The sequence below is a fragment of the Enoplosus armatus genome, chromosome 3 (assembly GCF_043641665.1).
Source record: "Enoplosus armatus isolate fEnoArm2 chromosome 3, fEnoArm2.hap1, whole genome shotgun sequence".
Lineage (NCBI taxonomy): Eukaryota > Metazoa > Chordata > Actinopteri > Centrarchiformes > Enoplosidae > Enoplosus > Enoplosus armatus.
The window spans coordinates 2,280,578-2,301,867 of NC_092182.1; the positions used below are offsets into that span (position 1 = coordinate 2,280,578).

Below are 21,290 nucleotides of genomic sequence, written 5' to 3' on the forward strand. Positions count from 1 at the left end.
TAGCTCTGTCCGTCAGTCAGTATACCGGGCATGTAGCGCAGAAGTGGGTCCATAAGAGCGTGGTCTCTGAAAACAGCTGTCTGCTGCAGCTGGAAACAAGGCTGATGAGAGCCAAGAGACTGAACCAAAACAGTAAAGCTGTGGAATCAAAACACAGAGCTGAAAGACTCTTAAAACACTCGGCAGAGTGCAGCTTTACGGGTTTTCATCTGATGATAATCGCAATTCTCCAATCCATTGCTCATTTTCCTCACGGGTGCGTATGCATTCTTGTTGCTTGTATATCTTAAAATGACCCAGTGACGGTCACAAATGGGTCACACCGCGAAGCATTCCGATCGTTTTCTGAAGTGGAAGTGATAGAATAGATGTGAAGTTGAGTTCAATCGGCTGCCAGTTTTTATTTTTCAGACAAATGGATGCTGAAGGGTTCAAGGAGTTTGTTTAATGGTAATTTCGCAGCACGAAGTTGTATAATGAAACTCCTGTATCGGTTGCCAGACGGCAGCAGGGTGAACAGGCTGTGGCCGGGGTGGGTATTGTCTTCCAGTATCCTTCAGACTAACCTCACCTCCAACCTGCCAATTTGTAATGTTTCCAGTCAGTACGCTTTCTATTGCTCCTCCAAAAAGGCATAAATACGCATAGAATTGTGAATATAATCACCTTTTCATTTTACATTACTGTACAGACAAAAACGAGTGTAAAAAGATCCCGTTAAATTTGAAAGATTTCAAAATCCATAAATCCGTAACAGCATGCCGTGGCAAGCTGAAAGCCTGCTTAGATTTCGTGTTTCTGCAGAGTTCAGATCCAGTGACTCATTCCAGTATAAATACATTCTGCCTGTTTCTGCAGGTTTATACTGGCTGCGTGAATTACCATCAGCATGGGAAACAGCTCATCTGAAGTGACCCGTGGTGAGAAAGCGGAAGCTCGTGGATACCGTCTCGCCAAGGGAACTGTTGTTATTGTACCAACTGCAACAACTATTCTCAGAGCCAGCTGAAAGCACTGGTGGTCCCTGTCTTTGGCGGACAGATGTGGAGAAATGAGTGAGACGGTGAAACAGCCGCCGCCTGGAGAACAGATATGACCCCAAAATGCAGGCGTGGTGGCAGAGGTGCATGAGTACAGAGACAGTCTTTGAGTGGTAAGCGCCTAGTGGATTTCAACCACTAGGTGGAGACAAATCACCACAATTTAAAAGCAGCCAAACCTGAGAGGCGAAAAAGGGACCGAATGCAGTCACTGGTGAGGAGGGCATCCACACAAGGACGGGGAGGTGCCTATCACCCGTTGACAGTGGCATTTATTATTATTATTATTATCATTATTATTTTACGATTCAATACAATGGCTGTACAGCAGCCGTGGCCAGCAAAACAGAAAGCACCCGATACGCCAACAACAGCGCAGGGCTGCAGCCTGTATCCTCCACACCCACAACATGACCTCAGCACACAAACCACACACACACACACACACACACACAGCTCACAATTTCAAGGCCTAAACCCGATCTGACCTGATGCACAAGAAGCCAAAAATAGGTTCAAACTGTTGTACTGTTGTTCCCCACTGGCCTCGGATCATTTGCAGATCTCTAATTGGATGCTGGCTGATAGGCCTGTAATTGCATTGGGACTCATCTGTTATTGATGTCCATTAGCCGATGTGTTCTGTTTTCTTTTGCGGAGAAGATGTCATACCCATTGTGACCGTTGTACGGTGCTTCTGCTAAACCAGCTAACAAGCTGCAACTCGTCGCTACGCATTTATTTTCTAAGAATGAAGACGTGGTCTTATAGACCTTCACTTCAACGGCGCAAAAAAATGAAATAAAAAGTCACAACGACTGACAGAACGTTAAGGCGACGCGGAGTGCTGCTGTCATTCCGTAACTATGGAAGATAAATCGTAACCATGCAGATTGATTTAATTGAAAACAGGAGTCGCCATTAAACCATACAACAGGAGCCCAGGAAGTAGGTAGGCTTAATAATTGTTGTATAAATTAAATATTAGGTATCCAGCTGAGTCTTTTTTAGTTTATTCTTTGGTAGAATTTCAGGTATTATCTAGCGATTAGCTATTTAGCGGTATCAGGCTAACTGTGGGTTGTTAACCCCGACCCTGACCCTAACTTTAGGAATTCAACTATGAGCTTTGGTATTGTAGACTAACAGCTGACAACATATAGGGTAATTCTACTTCTGTTTGACATTCAATGACTGAAGATGAATCAAACACAAATCACTTTCACTTTCACTTGATGTGTGACATATCACTGCGAACACTGTCTCAGACAGTCCTGAAACACAAAAGCCGTGAAGCAGTGATCCATGGCGGTTGCTTGCTGCTCATTAACTGACACATTAACTATCTTCTGGAACATAAATATCCCACAGCGTTTAGTTTTTACCTTATTTGTGAAGGAGGCAGACATATGAACGAACAACCGTGGGTGTGCAAATTTTAGTACCAAATGTGCATTTTTCCACAGTTCCACAGTTCCTTAGGTTTATGATAGTATTGGTAGGCCTGAATGTCATTCTATGGAGGTGAACAGTCCATGCAAATACACCAAAGTCAAACAGGCAGTAGGCTTTAATCAATCTGTTGTTTTTTTCGAAGCCAAAAACAGACACAGCATTGTTTCAGTTGCCTGTATTTGCGTATAACCATACAGTACATGGCTGCGCATTAGCTCGCCTTTACAGCTGTGAATGCATGTTACAGTTACCATGGACGAAGTCATGCTGGCCTGTGCAAGCTCAGATAAGTGTGGAGCCCAGAAGGTCTGGACTCAGGTGGAGACCCTCCTAGACCTCCGCAACCAGATCCTACAGCTGCTCGACACCAGACTTCATGACAACTCCATAATGGTTAGTGCACCGTAATGTAGAGCTGGGTACAAGCTATGCACTCCTGTATTACCATTCATTGTTTTTTTTTTTATTATTATCATGTGATGTATTTCCAAGGTGTTGCAGGAAGAGCTGCGGCTCATGCAGACGAGCTCGTACTACCTGGAGATCCAGCGCGATGATTCGCCGACTGCAGACCAGCAGCAGCAGCAGCGCACTTCCCGTTTGTGCAACAGCGCGTTGTGGTCTCTCATCGACCAGCAGAGGCTGCAGCGTGCCATGACCCTGGCCAACACCCAGGTGAAGCTCCTCCTCGCTCTCCTGGGAATGCTCTTCCAAGGCATCGTCAGGGGCTGCCGGGAGCTAGAGGCCTTCGTCAACGAGTACGACCAGGGTCTGGTGGACAGCGGCGTAGCAGCTTCCGCGCGGCAGAAGCTCCGGCAAACCTACCGGTACGTTGATGACTTTGAGAGCAGGATGACTTGGGATGATGGCCCGCTGGATCTGCAGAGCAAGCTCATCCCCAACACAGGCCACTTACCCGTACCGAAGCTCAGAGCATCGCTGGCCCTCAAGATGCCGGTGATGTTTGACAGGTTCAAGTCGTGTCTGATATCCAACACCGTGTATCTGTGTTGGGAAGTCGCAGGCCAGCAGCCCAAGGAGCCGGACCAACAGTTTGAGATCCACGTGAAGAGCCTTCACCCAGCCGCTGGCCAGTTTACTAAACTGACATGCCAGTCGTACAACATACAGGTCAACAATCTGATGCCTGACAGGTACTATCAATTCTCTGTCAAGAGAGCAGATGCTGCAAACTTGGTGTATGGCTCGTGGATGGACACCATCACCCTGAAGACCCTGGATATTTCCGAATAAGAGCCCTGTCCCCTTTTTGAACATTCGACAAGAGAAATCACAGCCTGTGTTTACTTCCAAAGAGAAATATATTTGATCTGCTTTATTATAATAACTTGCTCTGTGAGACTTTTTACTTCCTTACTCGAAATCACCAACTTAACGAGGTCAGTGGCACAGAGGCCGCTGATGAGATAAATTGTCTGGTTTGTTGTAAAAAAAAAAATCATTTTGATGGATCCATCCAGGCATCCGTTAGTTCCTTTTTTTAAAAAAAAACAAAACTGATAGAAAACTGAAGATCCTCTAGATGTGGATTACAATTTCGACAAGTTTGAATGCATTCATAAATTAAGGCTGATCGGTCTGCCCTTCAGTGCAAGTGGATCAATGAGCCATCGCGGTGGCCAGATATTGCTTATCGATATTTGATTGAATCACCACGTGTCGTCAGGCTAAGTGTAGTTTGTAAATAAGCAACCTGTTAATAGCCAGCTGTTTGCTTGAGCCGGGCCAGGCTGAGATTTAGTTGGAGACGAAGTCTGATGCCGCTAGCTATCCGTCGGTAACTGTCACCAGCATCATTTGACTATTTACCACACTAAGCGTGAGCATTCATGGGTCTTAAATGCCTCAAATCGGGATCTGGATTCGCGTGTTTATTTGTTTTGCAACCTGCCACACGACAGCTTTTCTGCATTTTCCCATGTTTCCCCTCGTTGTGTGAAAGCGCGATTATTTCCCCCAGAAGGGGGCCGTGGCCTTGGCGATTGATTGATTGATAAGCGATGCCAGTCTGCTAGCTACCTACCTACATTTGTGAGAAATTGTGAGAACGTGTGGATGAGATTGAGTTCACGGACAATAGGAATAACAACTCTTACATTTCCTGATCTCCAAGCAATCAATACCACAGCTTCAGGGCAACTGAAAAGGACTTTGGTGGGATGGGTACGTCATTCTCTACTGATTAGTTTGGGGGCAAAACGAAGCAAATGAACCCCTCCTCAAGACAAGAAATGGGCTAACTGAAACTATGTGAAACAAATTGGCAATTCAGTTCTGAACTTAAGGGAGCTTGAACGTCCAAAAGACAGCCGAGAGCAGGTGCAGCAGCAGCAGTATGCTACGTTACTGCGTGGTCCTGTTGTTTCCTCTAAGTGCTTATGCTCATTCATCAAGTTGTTTTGTGTTTTTTTTTGTTGTTTTTTTTTACTTACCAGACCGTGTTTACAGAGTCAGAGAGTGAGCGGACAGAGAAAAGCCGTGAGATGCTAATATTTATCTGTGTGTGTGTGTTTGTCTGCTCGGACGCCACAAAGGCACGAGGACACGGATGGAATGAGCTCTCTTATGTCAAACCGTTGGCTTCGAGACTGTTGAACAACACTGGAACATTCTGGGTTTTTTCATTTTCAGAACGTGGGAGTGAGAGAGTTTGAAATGAATGTCTGAGACCTCTTGAAGGTGAAACCACAGGAAAGGGATTTTGCAACCGTGACGGAAGAATGACAACTCTGTACTGCTGAGAAGTTCCTGTATTTTGGCAACAAAAAACAGGCATCGTTACGTCCCACTACTAGTTTACGCAATTATTTGCTTGGGAAAAAGGGATTGTGCATATCTTATTTGTGCAGAATCAAGAGGTGGATTCGTGAATTATTATCTTTCTGCTGTCAGTTCAACCGGAAACCACTTGTGGCTTTTGTGTACATTTCAATGGGCCGGGGGGGGGGGGGGGGGGGGAATGGGCTCGGAAAGTATTACCTTATTGTGTTGTATGTTCCTGTTTATAACGCGATCCTGGTCTGATTCGCGAAGCCAGATCCAAGCCAGAGCCAGAGTCATTATCCCTAACAGGCCTGGAACTCACATATGGGCTGCGAGGGCAGAGCGGGTCACGAAACTTATAGACGTCAACCAGCTCGATGCTCTAGGCCTTGACTTCCTGCTTCATTGTGCTGCTTTATCGGAACTGAGGAGGACAGGATGCTTAATGCCATTAAAGACTCACTACACCCTCAAACTGACTGACTGGCCGACACTGATTAGAGGGCTTTAACATTCTTCTATATAGAATTTCGTGACATGAGACGAGTCCCAACTGGTCAACTCTCCGTCCTTGTGAGGGTCAGGGCTGATCTAAAACAGTAGACAGATAGTTTTCAACCCATAATGTCCAGTACCTCGATGACACCAGATCTTTTCCCGTAATGATACAGTCAACAATCAAAACAGCCCCCAGGAATTATTCCTCTAAACTCTCACCAGTGATATAAAGTCACCGAGTACTGTACTTAAGTATAATTAAAGGGTACTTGAGCATTTCCATTTTATGCACCTTTATACTTCTACTGTACTACAGTTCGGAGGCAGGTATTGTACTCGCTACTTCACTATATTTATTTCACAGCTTTCGTTACTATTTACGTTTGCAGATTATTAATTACAATGCGTTCTTGTAGGTTAAGCTGCCCAACAGAATATAAAGTGGTTTAATTAATGAATTAACTTACCGGCTGCAACGTTAAAGTGAAGACCACATCAATGAATCAAAATATACACAGTGCTTAACAAATGTATCAGACCACCACCCAGTGTGAGGCGTTTGCCCCCGCTGCCCTAAATGAACAGTATTGCTGATGACCAACATATCTGATGTTTCTGTAATGGTTAATCCACCAGTATGTGCAAGCCGAGCTCTTTAATCAAAATGATATCTCTAATGCTAAAATATAATTATTGTTGTTCTCCATGAATTCTCAAATGTACTGTTTTACAAAAAAGCAGAAAAAAAATAGTAAAGCACATTATTATTATTTTTTGATTGAGATGCCAAATCAGTTATTTACTTGCATTCCTGAACAGAAACATTTGTTTTAGTGGCTGCAAAGAATGCAAGCTGTTATCAGGGCCAAAGGAGGTCGTACAGAATATTAAGATTTGTGGTTAATATATGTGAATAAGGACTATTTAGTTGTTCCAGTTTGTTATTTTGCCTAATAAATAACAATACAATTTTTAGTTTGAAACAAGTTTTTGACAGATTTCTAAAATATTTGTGTTTTCTCATTTTTATGACAGGTGGTCTAATAAGTTTGTTAAGCACTGTATATATAAATATATATATATATATATATATATATATATATATATATGTACTTTAAAGTACATTTTGACGCTGATACTTTCGTATTTTGGCGCAAGTAGGATTTTGAATGCAGGACTTTCACTTGCAAGAGGGGATTTGTACACTGTGGTATTGCTACTACTATCACCGACTCTCACTTTTTCATGATCAGGATGGTTTTGTACTTTCTTTTTTTTTCTTTTTTTTTTCGGTTTGGTTTTGAGGTTCGACCAAATGCCAAATGAACATGAACAACGAAACGACGGGAGCACCTCTTCGTATTTTAACACTAAAATGAAGGTTCAGCGGCGCAACACGACTGCGTCCTTCAAAATGGCCGACGCGCTCAACGCCTCTAATAATCAGTAATAAGTGATCCCACAACATCATTCTGACAGGAGGCCTTCTTGCGTACTGACACTTTAATTTGAGACACTCGAATACATTTCGCTGATAATACTTCTGTAACTTTCATTAAAGTAAAACATTTGAATACATGACTTTTAGTGAAGGGTTTGCACGGCGCGGCGTGTTTAGGGTTTGGGATATTTCCTCCATCGCTTCTTCAGGCCGTCCCAGCACTTACACACTTCATCTTCTCCGACCAGCCCTGCAGTATAGGTGCTGCGGAATGGCCCGCTGACCCTCTGACCTTTTGACCCTTTGACCCTTTGAGGATCAGCAAACATGAACGCAAGCTCCTGGCGAAGGCTTGAGCACAACACACGGCGTGGACCCTCCCTGGCCTGTGCAGTGTGTGTGGGGGGGGGGGGGTTAATGACAGGACATCAGCTCTGAAGCACACAAACAACACAACACTGAATGTTTGATGCAGTCAGGTGACTACACGAGCTGCCAGCTGCAACAACAACAACAACAACAACAACAACAACAAAAAAAAAGATGATAATGTTCAGAGGAAGTTCTCAAGCAGGAGATCTGAGGCCTTGGTGACCCCCTTTAACATCACACATCAGGTCATCGGTCATCACCGCACACACATCCTGCGGGGACGTGCGCGTCTTGGGTTACTTCTCCGTCAGGTCGGAGTCAACGCGCGTCTCCGGCGGCGAATCCGCGTCCGCCTCCGTCGGCTTGCGGTAGAGGACTTTGCCCGTCAGGCCGGCCAGAGACCGCCGGGCCCGCATCCTGACGCCGTGAAGCTTCACCAGGAAATCGTCGTTCCCGACGATGTAGATGAGCGGGTTCAGCGCGCTGTTCAGGCAGGCCAGGCACCTGCCGACCTGGTGCGCGACGTAGACGTCGCGGAAGCCGGCGCGGCAAAAGCCGTTCAGCTTCGAAATCCTGTTCTTCAGATTGACGTTGCGAAAGACGTGGTAGGGGATGAAGCAGACGGAGAAGAGCATCACCAGGATCACCACCAGTTTCAAACACCGCTGCTTCAGCAAGGGGTTGACGTTGGCCTTCCTGGCGAGAACCACGACAACGTGCCCGTAGCAGACCAGGATGATGACCAGCGGCACGGCAAAGCCCGTCACGGTCCAGCCGATGCTGTAAGGCAGGTAGCCCCTGACCAGCTCGTCGGAGGTGGTGTCGAAGCAGGAGTTGGTTGTGGTCGGGGACTGCGGATCGTTCTTGTCGAAGAACATGTCGGGGAGGATCTGAGCGACGACGCAGAGCCAGACCAGGGCGCTGACGACCAGCGAGTGGCGGCTGCTGATTTTCCCCATCACCCTCATGGGGTGCACGATGCCCAGGTACCTGTAGACGCTGATGCAGGTGAGGAAGCCGATGCTGCCGTAAAGGTTGAGGTTGAAGCAGAAGCGGGTCACCTTGCAGAAGGGCTGGCCGAACTGCCAGTGGCTGTTGCGCGCGTAGTAGACCACGAGGAACGGCAGGGTGAACAGGTACAGCAGGTCCGCCAGCCCGAGGTTGAGCATGAAGATGTTGATGTTCCCGATGTTGTTCCAGCTGGCGCACACGCTCCTCAGCCCCCAGATGTTGGACAGCGTCCCGACGACGAACACGGTGACGAACACCGGCGGCAGGAAGCCGTGCGTAAAGTTCAGGTCGATGCTCCCGCAGGCTCCGTGCGTGATATTCGGAGACATCTCTCTCTCTCTCTCTCTCTCTCTCTCTCTCTCTCGGGTGTTTTGAATCACCACCCCGCCCTCCCTCTCTCCCCCCCCCCCCCACCCTCCTCTCTCCTCCTTTTCGCTCAACTTGAACTCTACCGCGGACACCAGAACAGCAGCCAGCTGGGCGGCTCGCTCACACCGAACATCTTGTCTGCGCGTCGTGCCAGAAAACAGCTCCGAGGTGAATGTGAAACCCGTGAAAACGCCCGCCCACTGGTGTGATACGCGTGATGAGACACGCTTGGAAACACTTACAGCGACAGCAAACTAACAAATATTCAGTATCTTTCATGCTTGGCGGAAGAGGCTGCATGTTGCTGCTGACTGTGACAAAACATCTCACCTGATTTCCTTGGGATTCGGTCTGGCATATAGAAACACACACACACACCCACACACACACACACACACACACCCTCTTGTCAAACACCACTTATTGTGTAAGGTGGATTGTGTACCAAGATTTAAATCAAATGCAGACAGCCAGATGGCATCCTACTAAGATGTTCATTCTATGCATGAACTGGGAGAAACCCCCCCCCCAAAAAACCCCAAAAAACATTAATAATGTCAGTTTTATTACACACTTATCAGTTCAGCAATGTGTGCTCTTGACTGAACAAACACAACAAACAGCGATTCTAATCTTCGTGACCACAGTTTTTTTTTTTTTTATGTAGATCAGTTTAGGCCTCCCCCTTGGACTGGTGGGTTTCAATGAATGCTCTTCTTGCTATCATGAAATCATTAACGCGCAATCTCTACACGTTTCCTGCTGTGCGACTGTGTGTGGTTTACAGAGCAAACCCGCACGCTGTGTCAGAAAAATGAAATTGAAGTCCAGTCGGACGCGCAAACAGTTGCCTGTTTACACATCCAGCAGGATTCACTGTAGGAGTTTTGTTTTTTTCTTTTTCCGGCGACCTGATGAACGTACGTCCGGCGTTTGCTCTCCGCTTTGGTCTCCCCACCAACTCACAAAACTCACTGAAATATCTCACCGGCTCATCGCTAACTGTTTGGTGCGCGTACACTGGGTTTGTGGAAGCTACCAGTCTGAGCCAAATCAGGGAAAGCAAAACAGCCGAGCGGTTTTCTGTTGGTTTGCGAGCCCTAAACCCCGAAAATGTCCGTTCAGGAAGCCGTGGGCGCTACATATTTGACATATTTCCTTTAATCTCAAGTACAAGACGGGATTCAAATGTTTGTTTTCATATCTGGATACTGGATCACTGCATAAATCTTACTTGCATGCTTTCAAATGTGAGCACATCTGGATGCACAGTTCTCAACAGCTATTGTGGAATATCGAGTTTCACATCCTGATTGTAATATCTCCATAATTTTGAAACACCGGCTCAACTTCCTGCACCGCCACATTTCCATGTGCGCACGCTTGGTCATTTTTCGTCCTCCGGTTTCCTCACAGACGGGACCTGCCCATCTGCCTTGCAGCTGGATGGGCCTCACGGCCACGGCAGGAAACTTCGGGCGGGCGCGGCCGGGGCCTGGCGGCAGGCGGAGACGCTGCAGGAGCAGGACTCGATCATCATCACCTGCAGCTGGGCGAGCCTGCCGCGAGGGCAGCGGAAAACCACCCGCACCGTCCGGGTGCGGGAGGGGCTGCAGCAGCGTCCCTCCGGGCAGGTCGAGGCACAGAACCGGGGGCGGTAGGCTCTGGTGCTCCAGCAGCCCTGGTGTTCAAGCTGAACGGACAGGGGTGAACCGTAGCTGCTCTCGCACGCCCCTGGACCCTGAAACACACGGTGACAAAACTGTGGTAATTATGTGTCCCATTACATTCTCGCCCCGAGCGGGACGGAGTTTGTTGGGAGTTTTGAAGGTGGTGTGGTAGTTTGGGCACTGACATTGACAACAAAAGCATGTTTTCAGGGTTGTATCCTTGACCAACGTAAATGTGCTTTTGCCTGTCGTCAACCGGGCTGTATTTATTTGGATGATTCAGTGTTTCCTCCACACTACACTGAAGATAATTTGGGGTTTGTTTTGTTACCTGGCGAACATTATATCAACCCCTTCTTTAAGCCCTGAGCAGAAAAAACAAACAAACTGCTGATTGGTTTCTGGTTAAATTAAGTTCTTAGATGACCCACTCTCTTCCTGTAGGGTCGCAGACCTGGGGTCCCCATGACGTCTGCAACTGGACCCTTTTCACACTGGCTTATGAGATTGGATTTTCCTAGGCCCGAGAGCTAGTGTTGAGCTAGCTCTCTGCTGTGGTGCTAAGCTAAGCTAAGCTAGCTGGCGAATTCATAATGACCCCCCGTGTAGTTGCTCCGCCGATGTTGAGAATGACACACTATGAAGGGTATTGAGAGGGAGTTTTGTGTCTGTCTTTTGAGGCTAACAGGATCTAGCTGGACCTGATCGAATAATGACTGCTGACCCCCATTGAAGTGTCCCAATAAGCGACGCCTGTGAGCCCGCCTAGAATGCATCTGTACATGTTACAGCAGTTCCTGTCATGATAAGTTCTTTCATCTACTATATTTTGCCATATTTTCATAGGATTGTTTCTTGTGTAATGTCTTTATTTCTTTAGTTCCGTACAGTTCAAGATAAAACCGTGTGGATGCTGACATGGTGCACCGTGGCAGCTCAGAGATGCAGTGCGTCTGCAAAAGCTGACAGATGACGTGTTGACAGCTGCTTTATCAGTGGCGCCGTCGACTAGACCTGGTTCGTGTGTGTGCTGACGTGTGCACTGACCGGCTGCAGCATTCGGAGACCCGGCAGGAGAGTTTGGCACGGCCTGACCTGGCACAGTCTGGTCTCGGCCTGCAGGCGACAAGCCCAGTTCCTGTTTGTGGTGCGGGCGGACACACCTGGGCCGCAGCTGTGGGAGCACGGGCTCCACTCTGAGGTCCACCCGATGCAGTTGGAGAGCGGGCCGAGCGCCGGGCCGGACGGCCCACCCCTGTGGTCCTGACGCGTCTGCTCTGCTGGAAAAAGAAGCGCCGAAGAGTGAAATATTCGCTGTGTGCATCGAGCTGAAAGTTGTTTGAAGAGGACGGCTTTGATGAGAGCTCGTGAGTCAGAAAGTTCGGCCCGCGTGCAGACTGAAATGTTGTAAACATGCTGCTCGGGTGAGGCCAGTTTTTCTAAGAATAGCTGCCTCGCAGATGTTTCACGCATATGTTTGATCTTCCTGGCACCTCTTTGGTATTGAAATCAGTTTATTTTGTCACAACTGAACCGAACCATTCTGGTAGGTGACTGTGGGTCCGTGTGTCTGAACACCTGCTGACCTGAATTTAACAGCAGCTTTTAATGCCTCACGGGGTACAGCTGAAAATCATGGCATCGCTCTGTTTGATGCTTTCACTATTTCACATGAGCCTTAACAGCCTGACGTGTTGTTGCAGGTATTATTCTGATCATCTAACCACAGACTAACGTGTTGACATGTGTTTCCAGCCATCTTTGTCTGCTCTTGTAGAGCCTCAACCCCCATTACCTGATGGATTTGAGGAAATGCTGTTGTCCGGGCCGTCACACACCCACTCTTTGCAGCAGCGCCCCGGCAGTCGCGCCAGCTGAGGGTTGGGGCACTTGTCAGTGGGCCTCTGCAGATCCTCACTGCACAGGGGCACGCAGGTCACCCCTCCCCCCAGGCAGTGGCAGAGCTGGGCACAGGAAGGTTGAAACACCTGTCCCTCCTCCAGCCTCCTGCCATTCACCTCACAGCCAAGCTCGTTTTGACCTGATCACAGCGAAGGCAGGAGGAGGGGATTGGCTCATTACATCAGTGCTGCGCCAAGTGTGGGGTGAGTTATGTGAAACATGTGCAGACAAATAACCCGCAGGAAACAGTTTGTCAAGTCCGACATTTACTCTCTGTTTTGGCAGAGAGCAATGAGACTGAACCAAAGCAGGAAAAGCAAGACAGCGAGCTGAGAGTTGAGCGCTTTTCTGTCGGCTTGTGAGGCCTGCACCCCAACTGGGGGCTTCAAAACCTTCTAATTCTATTCAGGAAGCTGAAACCATCAAATGACTTCAGCGATGAGTCGATTATCGAAATGGATTTCCGTTCATCGAACAAGCGCTGCAGCTCCACTATAATCCAAAGCGACATCTCCTGCTCGATTTGTTCGGCGCAGAATCAAAATTAAAACTTAAGTTGAATTCGCTTACAGTTTTTTTCCCCCGATATTTATATATATAAATATATATAAATAGTCAAACTACTGTTTCCAAGGTCATAAGGAATTTTCAAGGTATATATAGTTGACGCTACATTAGTCTTAATTCAACTTATATATAAATACATATTATTTTCTATGTTTCTATCTTTTCATACATCGTAAATATGTATATTATTATAAATGTTATACATAATATTTTTTTTGCATCATACACATCAAGCAAGGATATTATTTTTTGATTATATCTTGAGGATCCTGAAAATTTAGATCGTCTTTGTCAAAGTTTTCATTTTGGTTGTGTGTTTTACAAATCCAGCAGGGAACGTGTCACTTCTACATTCTCGTATCTGTTCGCAAATACACTCGCAAGTTTATAAACTGGTTACAAATCTTTTAGCAATCATGCAACAAATGGAATATATTTTGATTAGATGGACAAAAGAGCCCCTTCCACCCATCTGTGACAACATATTCCATCCGACAGGTATACAAGCATACAGGTATTTGCGGCTCTAAAAGCGCATATTGTTTCATCTTGAGTGTATTCTGTTGCGCACCGACACACTGTCCCGGCCCTCCGGGGAGGCTGGCGCTGTAGTCACACCGCAGCCCTCGACGGGTGTCGCAGGGCAGCCGGTCGGTGCAGGCCTCGCCCTCCTGCCTGGCGCACACCTGGCAGCACCCGCAGCTGTCTAACATCTGAGGAACACCGGCAGGGCAGCGCGGCGCGGTGGTGGGCGGGCACTGGCATGGCCCAATGCACAGCTGGCACCACACCTAAAGTGAGAGTAACAAAACAACAGCTGCTGTTTTACACTTGTAGCTCAGTGGCTTGTTGCGCTTCCTGATTTAGTGGCAAATATCTGGCTCCACTGGTATTAAAAAAAAAAAAAAAAAGGTTTAGCGCTGGAGTGTTAGAGAGATTTGGCACCACAACCCGTTTTCCCTGGAACTGCTTTCTGCTGAGGAAATAGTTTCAGTGGCAACTGTTCACAGCAAAGTATGCAGATTATCCAGAAAAGTGGGACCTCGTGTCTGAAAGAACACGATGCTGTTGACTTTTTCCAAATGTCATTTTTCAATCCTTTGAGCGGCTCACACACACACACACACACACACATTTCCCGTCACCCCCACTGAAGCTCACAGGTCTGTATCTTAACACCACATAAACCGTCACTCGGGTTATGTGACAAAAGCTTGTTGTGATTTGGGCGAACCACACGTCTATTGCCGCAAAAGCAAGACACATCGGAAGTATTATAAATCTCTAATGCCTTGAGAGGTCCGAGTTTCTACTGCGTACTGAAGTCAGATTTCAGCAGAAGGACCTGTACCTCTGCTACGGATGTTTGTTGTGCAGTCGACTCTCCCGAGCGTGGCCGTCGCTTTTTTCGCGATACAGCCACACAGGAAGAGGCCTGGCGTTCCGCTCACACCCGATAAAGCTGACACAGGGCCATCAAGTAGTAACCACAAGTTCTTCCCGCGACAGCGAAGAAGCAAGTCCAACCGAAATCAGAAATGCTGATTTTCGGGTCTGCATCCGGTTTAAGGGTATGTCTCAGCGTGATGATCGGCTGTGATGAGCCAGTGTGAGTCAGCTGTATATCTCTGCAGCTCGGTGCGCACACGTTTATACATGTTACAGTTCGTAACTGTTAATTAAAAAGAAGTGGAGGGAAATTTCAGAGAGCTGGGCCCCAGAATGGGGACAGCCCCACGAAAGAGTGGGACTTTCAACTGACGCTATCATTTTGAAATACTGATGCAACCAGAGACTAGAGAACAAATGAGGCCTGTCATTTTACATTTGAACGTAAACATGCATCTCACGCAGGCAGGTCTCACCTGAGTGATGGAACACAACAGCAAAGAGCAAACCAGCCGTGTGTCTCTTCTGTCCACCTTCATCACCTCTGTCTTCTTGCGCTTCTTCCTTCGTCCGGTCTCCCTCCCCTCTTCTTCTTCTCCCTCCTCTGGAGAAGAGTGGAGATGTATTGCTTAAAGCGGCCTACCTCCATTCATTTATATAGCGGAGGCTCTGATGTCACAGGCGGGTGGATTGCAAAGTAAATAGTTACTGGGGAAGAGTGACCTATCTCCACGTTCCTGCAGTAAACCTTTTCCACTGCCACCCTCTGCCCTGGATGGGGCTTAAGTTAGCCAACACTTTCTGCTGGTGAAATAGAGTAGAGTGGCTAATGTAGGTCAATTTGCAAACCTGTGTTATTCCTTCTCTGTTGATTTCTTTTTAAAGAGAAGATCTTTGAGACTTCCTACCTTTCTTTTCTTTAACTTCCGTTTGTTTCTCTTCGTCTGACTTCAACACAACGTAACATTGTCTCTTTCTGTCAATGTTTCCATTAAGACAATAGAGTGTTGTTGCAGGGGTGACGTATTTTTGGTAGGCAAACCCTGAAGTTAGCGTCTATATAGTACCCTCACAATCCAGAAAGTAGCAGAAAGTGGTGTTTGCTAACAATCGCACTTTGCAATGAGTCACATTTCATGGATGTGAAATGTCGGTGATGACGCAAGTGATGACAATGATTCATAAATTCACGTCACTCAAAATCTGAAATCTCAATTTACTGCTCACTGTCGAGCAAACTAGCGAGGGTCCGTTATGTGAATAAGTGCAAGAGGGAGTGGTCTCAGACGCAGCTAATGTTGTGTTTACAGCTTTCAGTGAATAAATGCTGCTTTAAAGAAATGAAAAAAGAAAAGAAAAGAAAAGCTAAATATCACATCACACGCAGTCATGTCATTCAGAGCTAATGTCAACAGGTTTTATTGCAGACGTCGTGCAGGTCCATCGAAGCAGCTGCTGAACTGCCAGTTAACGTGATGTTTGTATATGTAGGTTTGTTTGACGTGAAGGACACCAGCTGGCAGAAGAAGTTATGTGTGTTTGTCCCCACCTGGTGGCTGAATTAGATCAATAGATACACAGGTTCAATGGTTCCCGACTGAGCAGAACGATGCTTCATGTATTTTAATTTGATTCGAACGTTCCACAACTCTGGCCTTGAGTGACACATCAAATCCAAACACTTCAGTCTGTCTGTCTTAGCTGCTCTTAGACATGACATTTGGATCTGTGGTCACTTTAGAGACCCCCAATGCACCTGCATGGTTTTGGAATACAAGAGGACACGGAGAGGAAAATAATGTGGTGAAAGCACACAGTGTAGCCAGGAAACGTTGGTTTATTTCGCGTGACGCGTTTATTATCTCATGACACTTTACATGTAGAGCAGGTCTAGACTGCACTCTTTATAAAAAAACTAAGTACGTATCATCAAGTACTGTGCTGAAGTATAATTTGATTGTACCTTATTTGAGAATTTCCATCGTGTCCGACTTTTTGCTTCTTCTAGAGGCGAATACTGCACTTTATTGAGCTTCGTCTCCCTCAGCGATGGTCTAAGTGCCGTTTCAAAGCCTTGTCCAGAGGATAGAATTTCAGTGGATGCTTATGCCGTCCCTTTGTTCAAAATAGTCAAATCTAAGGACACTCGGTCTAAAAGAATATCAACATCTGTCTGTAACTGAAGAATACAAACTCCCACCCCCCTCCCCCACATCCCCAGAAACAACAGCAAATGCAGTTGCTTTGAGTGTATGCACTTGTTTGATTTAAAGTTTTAAATGTATGTATTAATTGCTTGATTGGTTTTAGAGCCTAGACCACAGTAAACCGATGTGTTGTAGTTACGGACTCCCACCACTGGGTGGTGCTGCTGAATATGTTTTGAGATGACATGAACAGTTTTCAAAGTAGTCAAGTAAACTCAGTTTTATTGATATAGCCCAATATATCACAATTTGCCTGGGGGGGGGCTTTACAATCTGTACAGCATGGATGCATGCCAGGATGGACAGACATGCAACATATGTACAGAATAGACCAACAGCAACATAACATCACAGCATATACAAATTATAATGAGAAGTACATTAAGTAGATACTGCACTTAAGTACAAATTCCAGGCACTTGTACTTGTATTTCCATTTTATGCAACCTTATAACTTACAAATAATGTACTTTTTACTCCGCTACATTTGTATGACAGTTTTAGTTACTTTTCAGATTACAATTTTTCCAAAACCATGTATCTCCAAATTTGAAATTTGAAATCTTTCTGTTAAACTGAAGGATGAAGTGTTCCTTTGTTGGGTTCAGAGAATTCTCCTACTTCTTAGGTTAAATCAACTTTTTAAAAACTCGTCTCGCATTGGCCGAAAAATGCATCGTCACAAAGCTGAAAACAGGGCTGTTTTTTAGAGTTAAGGGACAATTTTATAGAATATGACGCATTACTGCAGATTAATCTACCCAACAGTATATAAAGTAGTTCAAATGAGCTCGCCCTTAAACATCTACAGCAGTAAAATGCAACATACACATTAATGCAGCAGTAATTTTAATCCAGAAACATCAGATCTAATAGAAACCATTTTACAGCAAGAGGAGTACTTTTACTTTTGACGCTTGACTTGACTTGATAATACATACTTACACACGCACTGTAGTTTATTTTGACTCAATCCCGCGTACACCGTCCTGCTGCCACAAATACTCACTAGAGCACCAAATGTGGATTCATCCGCAGCTGAAAATAGTCCCCAACAAATGCACTATTTCCTCCTGTTTGAGTAACGTTTGATAAAATGTTGACCAGCTGTTTCAGGGGATTACTGAGCCTTTAGCAAAAAATGAAAGTATATATTTGTGAGGTGTTTTTTTTTTTTTTTTTGGAGCTGTGGAGCTGAGAGCCACAGACAGTAGTGAGGGACGGACTATCATGTTGTTGGTTTTGGTCTTTTCAGCCTCATCCTTTAAGGATATAGTATCATATCATCAGAAATAAACACTTCAGAATGTGACCAATATTCACGCATTCTCCTCTCGTGTTGTTGTTATCACAAAGTTTTGTCGGAGCTATGTATAGTAATCACTTCTGCCAACATCCCCACGGTCGCATGACACAATGACACAGCTCTTCTTATCAGCAGTGATTGATTGACTACTTTAGGATCAGTGGCTGATTGATCGCTTACGGCCTCTTCAGTACTATTGAAATCGAGATCCACTCCATGCTACTCTACGTGATGATCAACTCAAGACTCGATGGAGACTTGGAGGAGGGAGGATTTAGCCCAGTTAGGTCCACTGTGTAATGGAAACTGAGGTGTCTGGTGGGAGGTGTAGTAGGCTGAATACAACATACGTCTGCAGAAAGTCTCTGTCCCACCAAACCAGCAAAGAGAGAGTAAAGAATTTTTCAGGACAACTGGGCGGGAAGTGGGTGTAGGCTCCACAAACAAGAGTTTTTGCATGCTGACTGCCTGACAATGTTTGACATTCCAACTGTGCATCCTTTCAGGGCTGGGAAAGTCTGACGATGGGGGCGGGGGTGGGGGATGAGGGCGCTATTGTTGGCGGTTAATTACGCAGGTCACGGCTCGTCAACTCCAGCTTCTGTTCAGAGGCCAGTCGGAGCTCTGCTGACATCTCACGGCGGTGTTTGGAGTATCTGCACGACCCCCGTCGACCTGTGCGGAGTCGACCGCCAGAGCAATTACAGACTCCTCAGCGTTGAACTGTGATCGATTGATAAAGCAATTCTACGCTGATGAAACGCATTTGCATTTCATGCGTTCGTTAAAAACAAATCAAATAAATAATAATAAAAAATGATAATAATAATTCATATTCCATTTCATTATTCTGTTTATAAATGATCTCATTTTGAAATACGCTTTTCAAATTCAGTTTGAAAAGGCTTATTAGGGCAACTTTTAAACAAGAGTGAACATCAAACAGACACTGCTAATTGATTTAAAAAAATTTTTTTTTTTACATGTTTTCATGCATAAGGAACATTTTGCTGCTCACAATAGTCTTTTCTTTGTCTCATCAGAAGTAGATTACCGAGTTGTGACCAGTCCCCCCCCCCTCCACCCAACAACAGAGTAAATCAATCTAAGACAAAAAGATCCTGTCCAGCAGTAGAAGCCCAAGGAAACGAATAAGAGAAAAAGGCTTTCATGATTCAGAGCTCAACATGACCCAACTTTGGTATCAAGTACCGTCTTATGTCTTATGTCTGATAAATGGTTTGGGGGCAATCATTTAAGAAACACGTGATGTAAATGTGTGGCCATATGAATGGAATGCGAAGGGGAAGCTCTCATAAGGCATAAAATATTTATTAGGAATCTGAAAGGAATGTGAACGAGACATGTAAACAATCCATCCAAACCAGATGGGCACTGAACATACCAGCAGTCCAGTGTTTCCTCAGGTTTGCCCTTCAGGAAACCCCCGGGTGCTCTATCTCTGCAGCGCTTGTTGGGCAAAGTTCTCGATGCGTCCTCCACGCCTGGTCTTGTTTTAGTTTAGGACATTTCCCCAATACGCTTGGAGAGCGACTGATGGACTGGGGAACAACACATGGCACCAGCAACTCATGGTCAACAACCCCTTTCACGTCTGTCCAATTAAAAGGGATGGACCGTTATTAGACAAACTATTGAGAATAGCAACACAATCAAATGGCTGTCCGTGTTTGTTTAATACTGGAAAATGTTAAGAGTGAAAAAGCTATCACTTCCGTCTTTTTGCGTTTCAAAAGTGAAAGATCTGTTGTCTGTCAGCAGGTCCAAAGCGGCATATTACTAAATATATTTGTTGGATCGCCGTGACTTTTTGACAACGTTTTCATGTAGGCGGCGTGAGACCTGGCAATTTTGGTGAGCCCCATGACCCTCCCTCCGGCGCCGCCAGCAGGCAGCAATCAAGTTTTCTTTTGGACCTTACTGTTCTCTCAGGAGCTGATTATTTCACACAAATAGAGATCAGTGCAGTGAGAGGAAGAAAAAAACAAAAAAAAAGAAGAAGAGCATTTTAAGAAGTGGAGGGCTATTTCTCAAGAGCTGAATTTAAAATCTCATATTGATGTTAAAACCAGGCTGGACAAAGAAGGAGATCTTACTTTGAATGTTCCTTTCCTCTGGGATGTTTAATTATTCTGGTGGCACACATTCCAGATTCGGTACATGGTCTCAACGCGTATGTGACTGATCTCATTAAGTGTATTCACGGCGCATTGTGCGGCTCCTTGGAGTGGCACCAGAATCCAGAGACATCCGAGGTCGTGGGTCATGCATGTGATGATTACTTCTCTACACTCACCTCACTGGTTTTACACAGAGACATATGATCCTCCATCAGTGTTGGTTTACATCTCCCACCATATATACATATACATATATATATATATATATATATATACTTTTTTTTTCTTCTTCTTCACAAAGTAGTTAGAGCTGCGTCAGGCAACCCTAAACTGGTCCCCACCATGCTGCTGCCCCAAATACTCACTTGAGCACCTATGTGGATTAATCCGCCGCGGAAAATAGTCCCCAACAAACGCACTATTTCCTCCCGTTTCAGGAACGTTTGCTAAAAACTACTGCTGTTGCTGAAACCCGCGCTGTTTTAGGAAACTACTGGAACTTTCTTAAACATTGAAACTGTATTTGTGACCCGTCACTATAGCTTTACATCTTCAGTCGGTTGGTGAAGTGAGGACTAGACTAGAAGGCACTGCATTTCTGTCCATTAATCTCCTACACACTTCACGGTCATACAAATGTTACAAACTTCACACAGATTAGAGGTATTTCCAACCTTTATTGAAACAGAGCCCTGATATGTACAAAGTCAACAATTTTAAAATAAAAAAAAAGAAAGAAAAAACAATGTGTTTTTATTCAAGAAAATGGCTTTAGTAACATGTGCAACCACGGACTGAAAACTGTGTTGAAATAAAGGGTCAAGTCATCTGAACACAACGAGGTCCAGTTGTACGGTTCGGTTCCCGTCAGGATGAGAAGCAGAAGACAAACAAAATCAGCCAGGCCTGGGTCGTTCCACAGTGTATCCAGGGAGGCTGAGTTGCATAGAAGAGTGTTGTCATTTGAGTTTAGTCAAACACGAAGGAAACCATCCAGAGGCAGCTACACGGACCTGGAGGGGAATATTGTGAGCGTTTGCTTAAATCTCTTGATATTTTTAAGTACATTCCTCTAAATTAAAGTAAAACAAAACTCCAGACTAAATCTTGAGAGAAAAAAAACAAAAAAAACAACCTG

At 45.5% G+C, this 21,290-nt stretch overlaps 3 protein-coding genes across 3 annotated transcripts; 1 reads left to right on the forward strand and 2 right to left on the reverse strand.

Moving 5' to 3' along the window:
* Positions 1 to 2,747: 2,747 nt before the first annotated feature.
* Positions 2,748 to 3,749, forward strand: LOC139282902 (fibronectin type III domain-containing protein 11-like). The gene is made up of 2 exons (XM_070902807.1): positions 2,748 to 2,888; positions 2,988 to 3,749. Exons 1-2 carry the CDS (start codon positions 2,748 to 2,750, stop codon positions 3,747 to 3,749), a joined length of 903 nt encoding a protein of 300 aa, XP_070758908.1.
* A 4,137-nt stretch (positions 3,750 to 7,886) lies between these two features.
* Positions 7,887 to 8,930, reverse strand: LOC139282905 (P2Y purinoceptor 1-like). Its single transcript, XM_070902810.1, has one exon. It carries the CDS (start codon positions 8,928 to 8,930, stop codon positions 7,887 to 7,889), a length of 1,044 nt encoding a protein of 347 aa, XP_070758911.1.
* Positions 8,931 to 10,423: 1,493 nt separating this feature from the next.
* Positions 10,424 to 15,102, reverse strand: LOC139282912 (CCN family member 5-like). Its single transcript, XM_070902820.1, has 5 exons — positions 14,975 to 15,102; positions 13,681 to 13,900; positions 12,436 to 12,681; positions 11,688 to 11,917; positions 10,424 to 10,711 (listed from the first exon to the last, which is right to left on the reverse strand). Exons 1-5 carry the CDS (start codon positions 15,035 to 15,037, stop codon positions 10,424 to 10,426), a joined length of 1,047 nt encoding a protein of 348 aa, XP_070758921.1. The 5' UTR covers positions 15,038 to 15,102.
* Between the last annotated feature and the right edge of the window lie 6,188 nt (positions 15,103 to 21,290).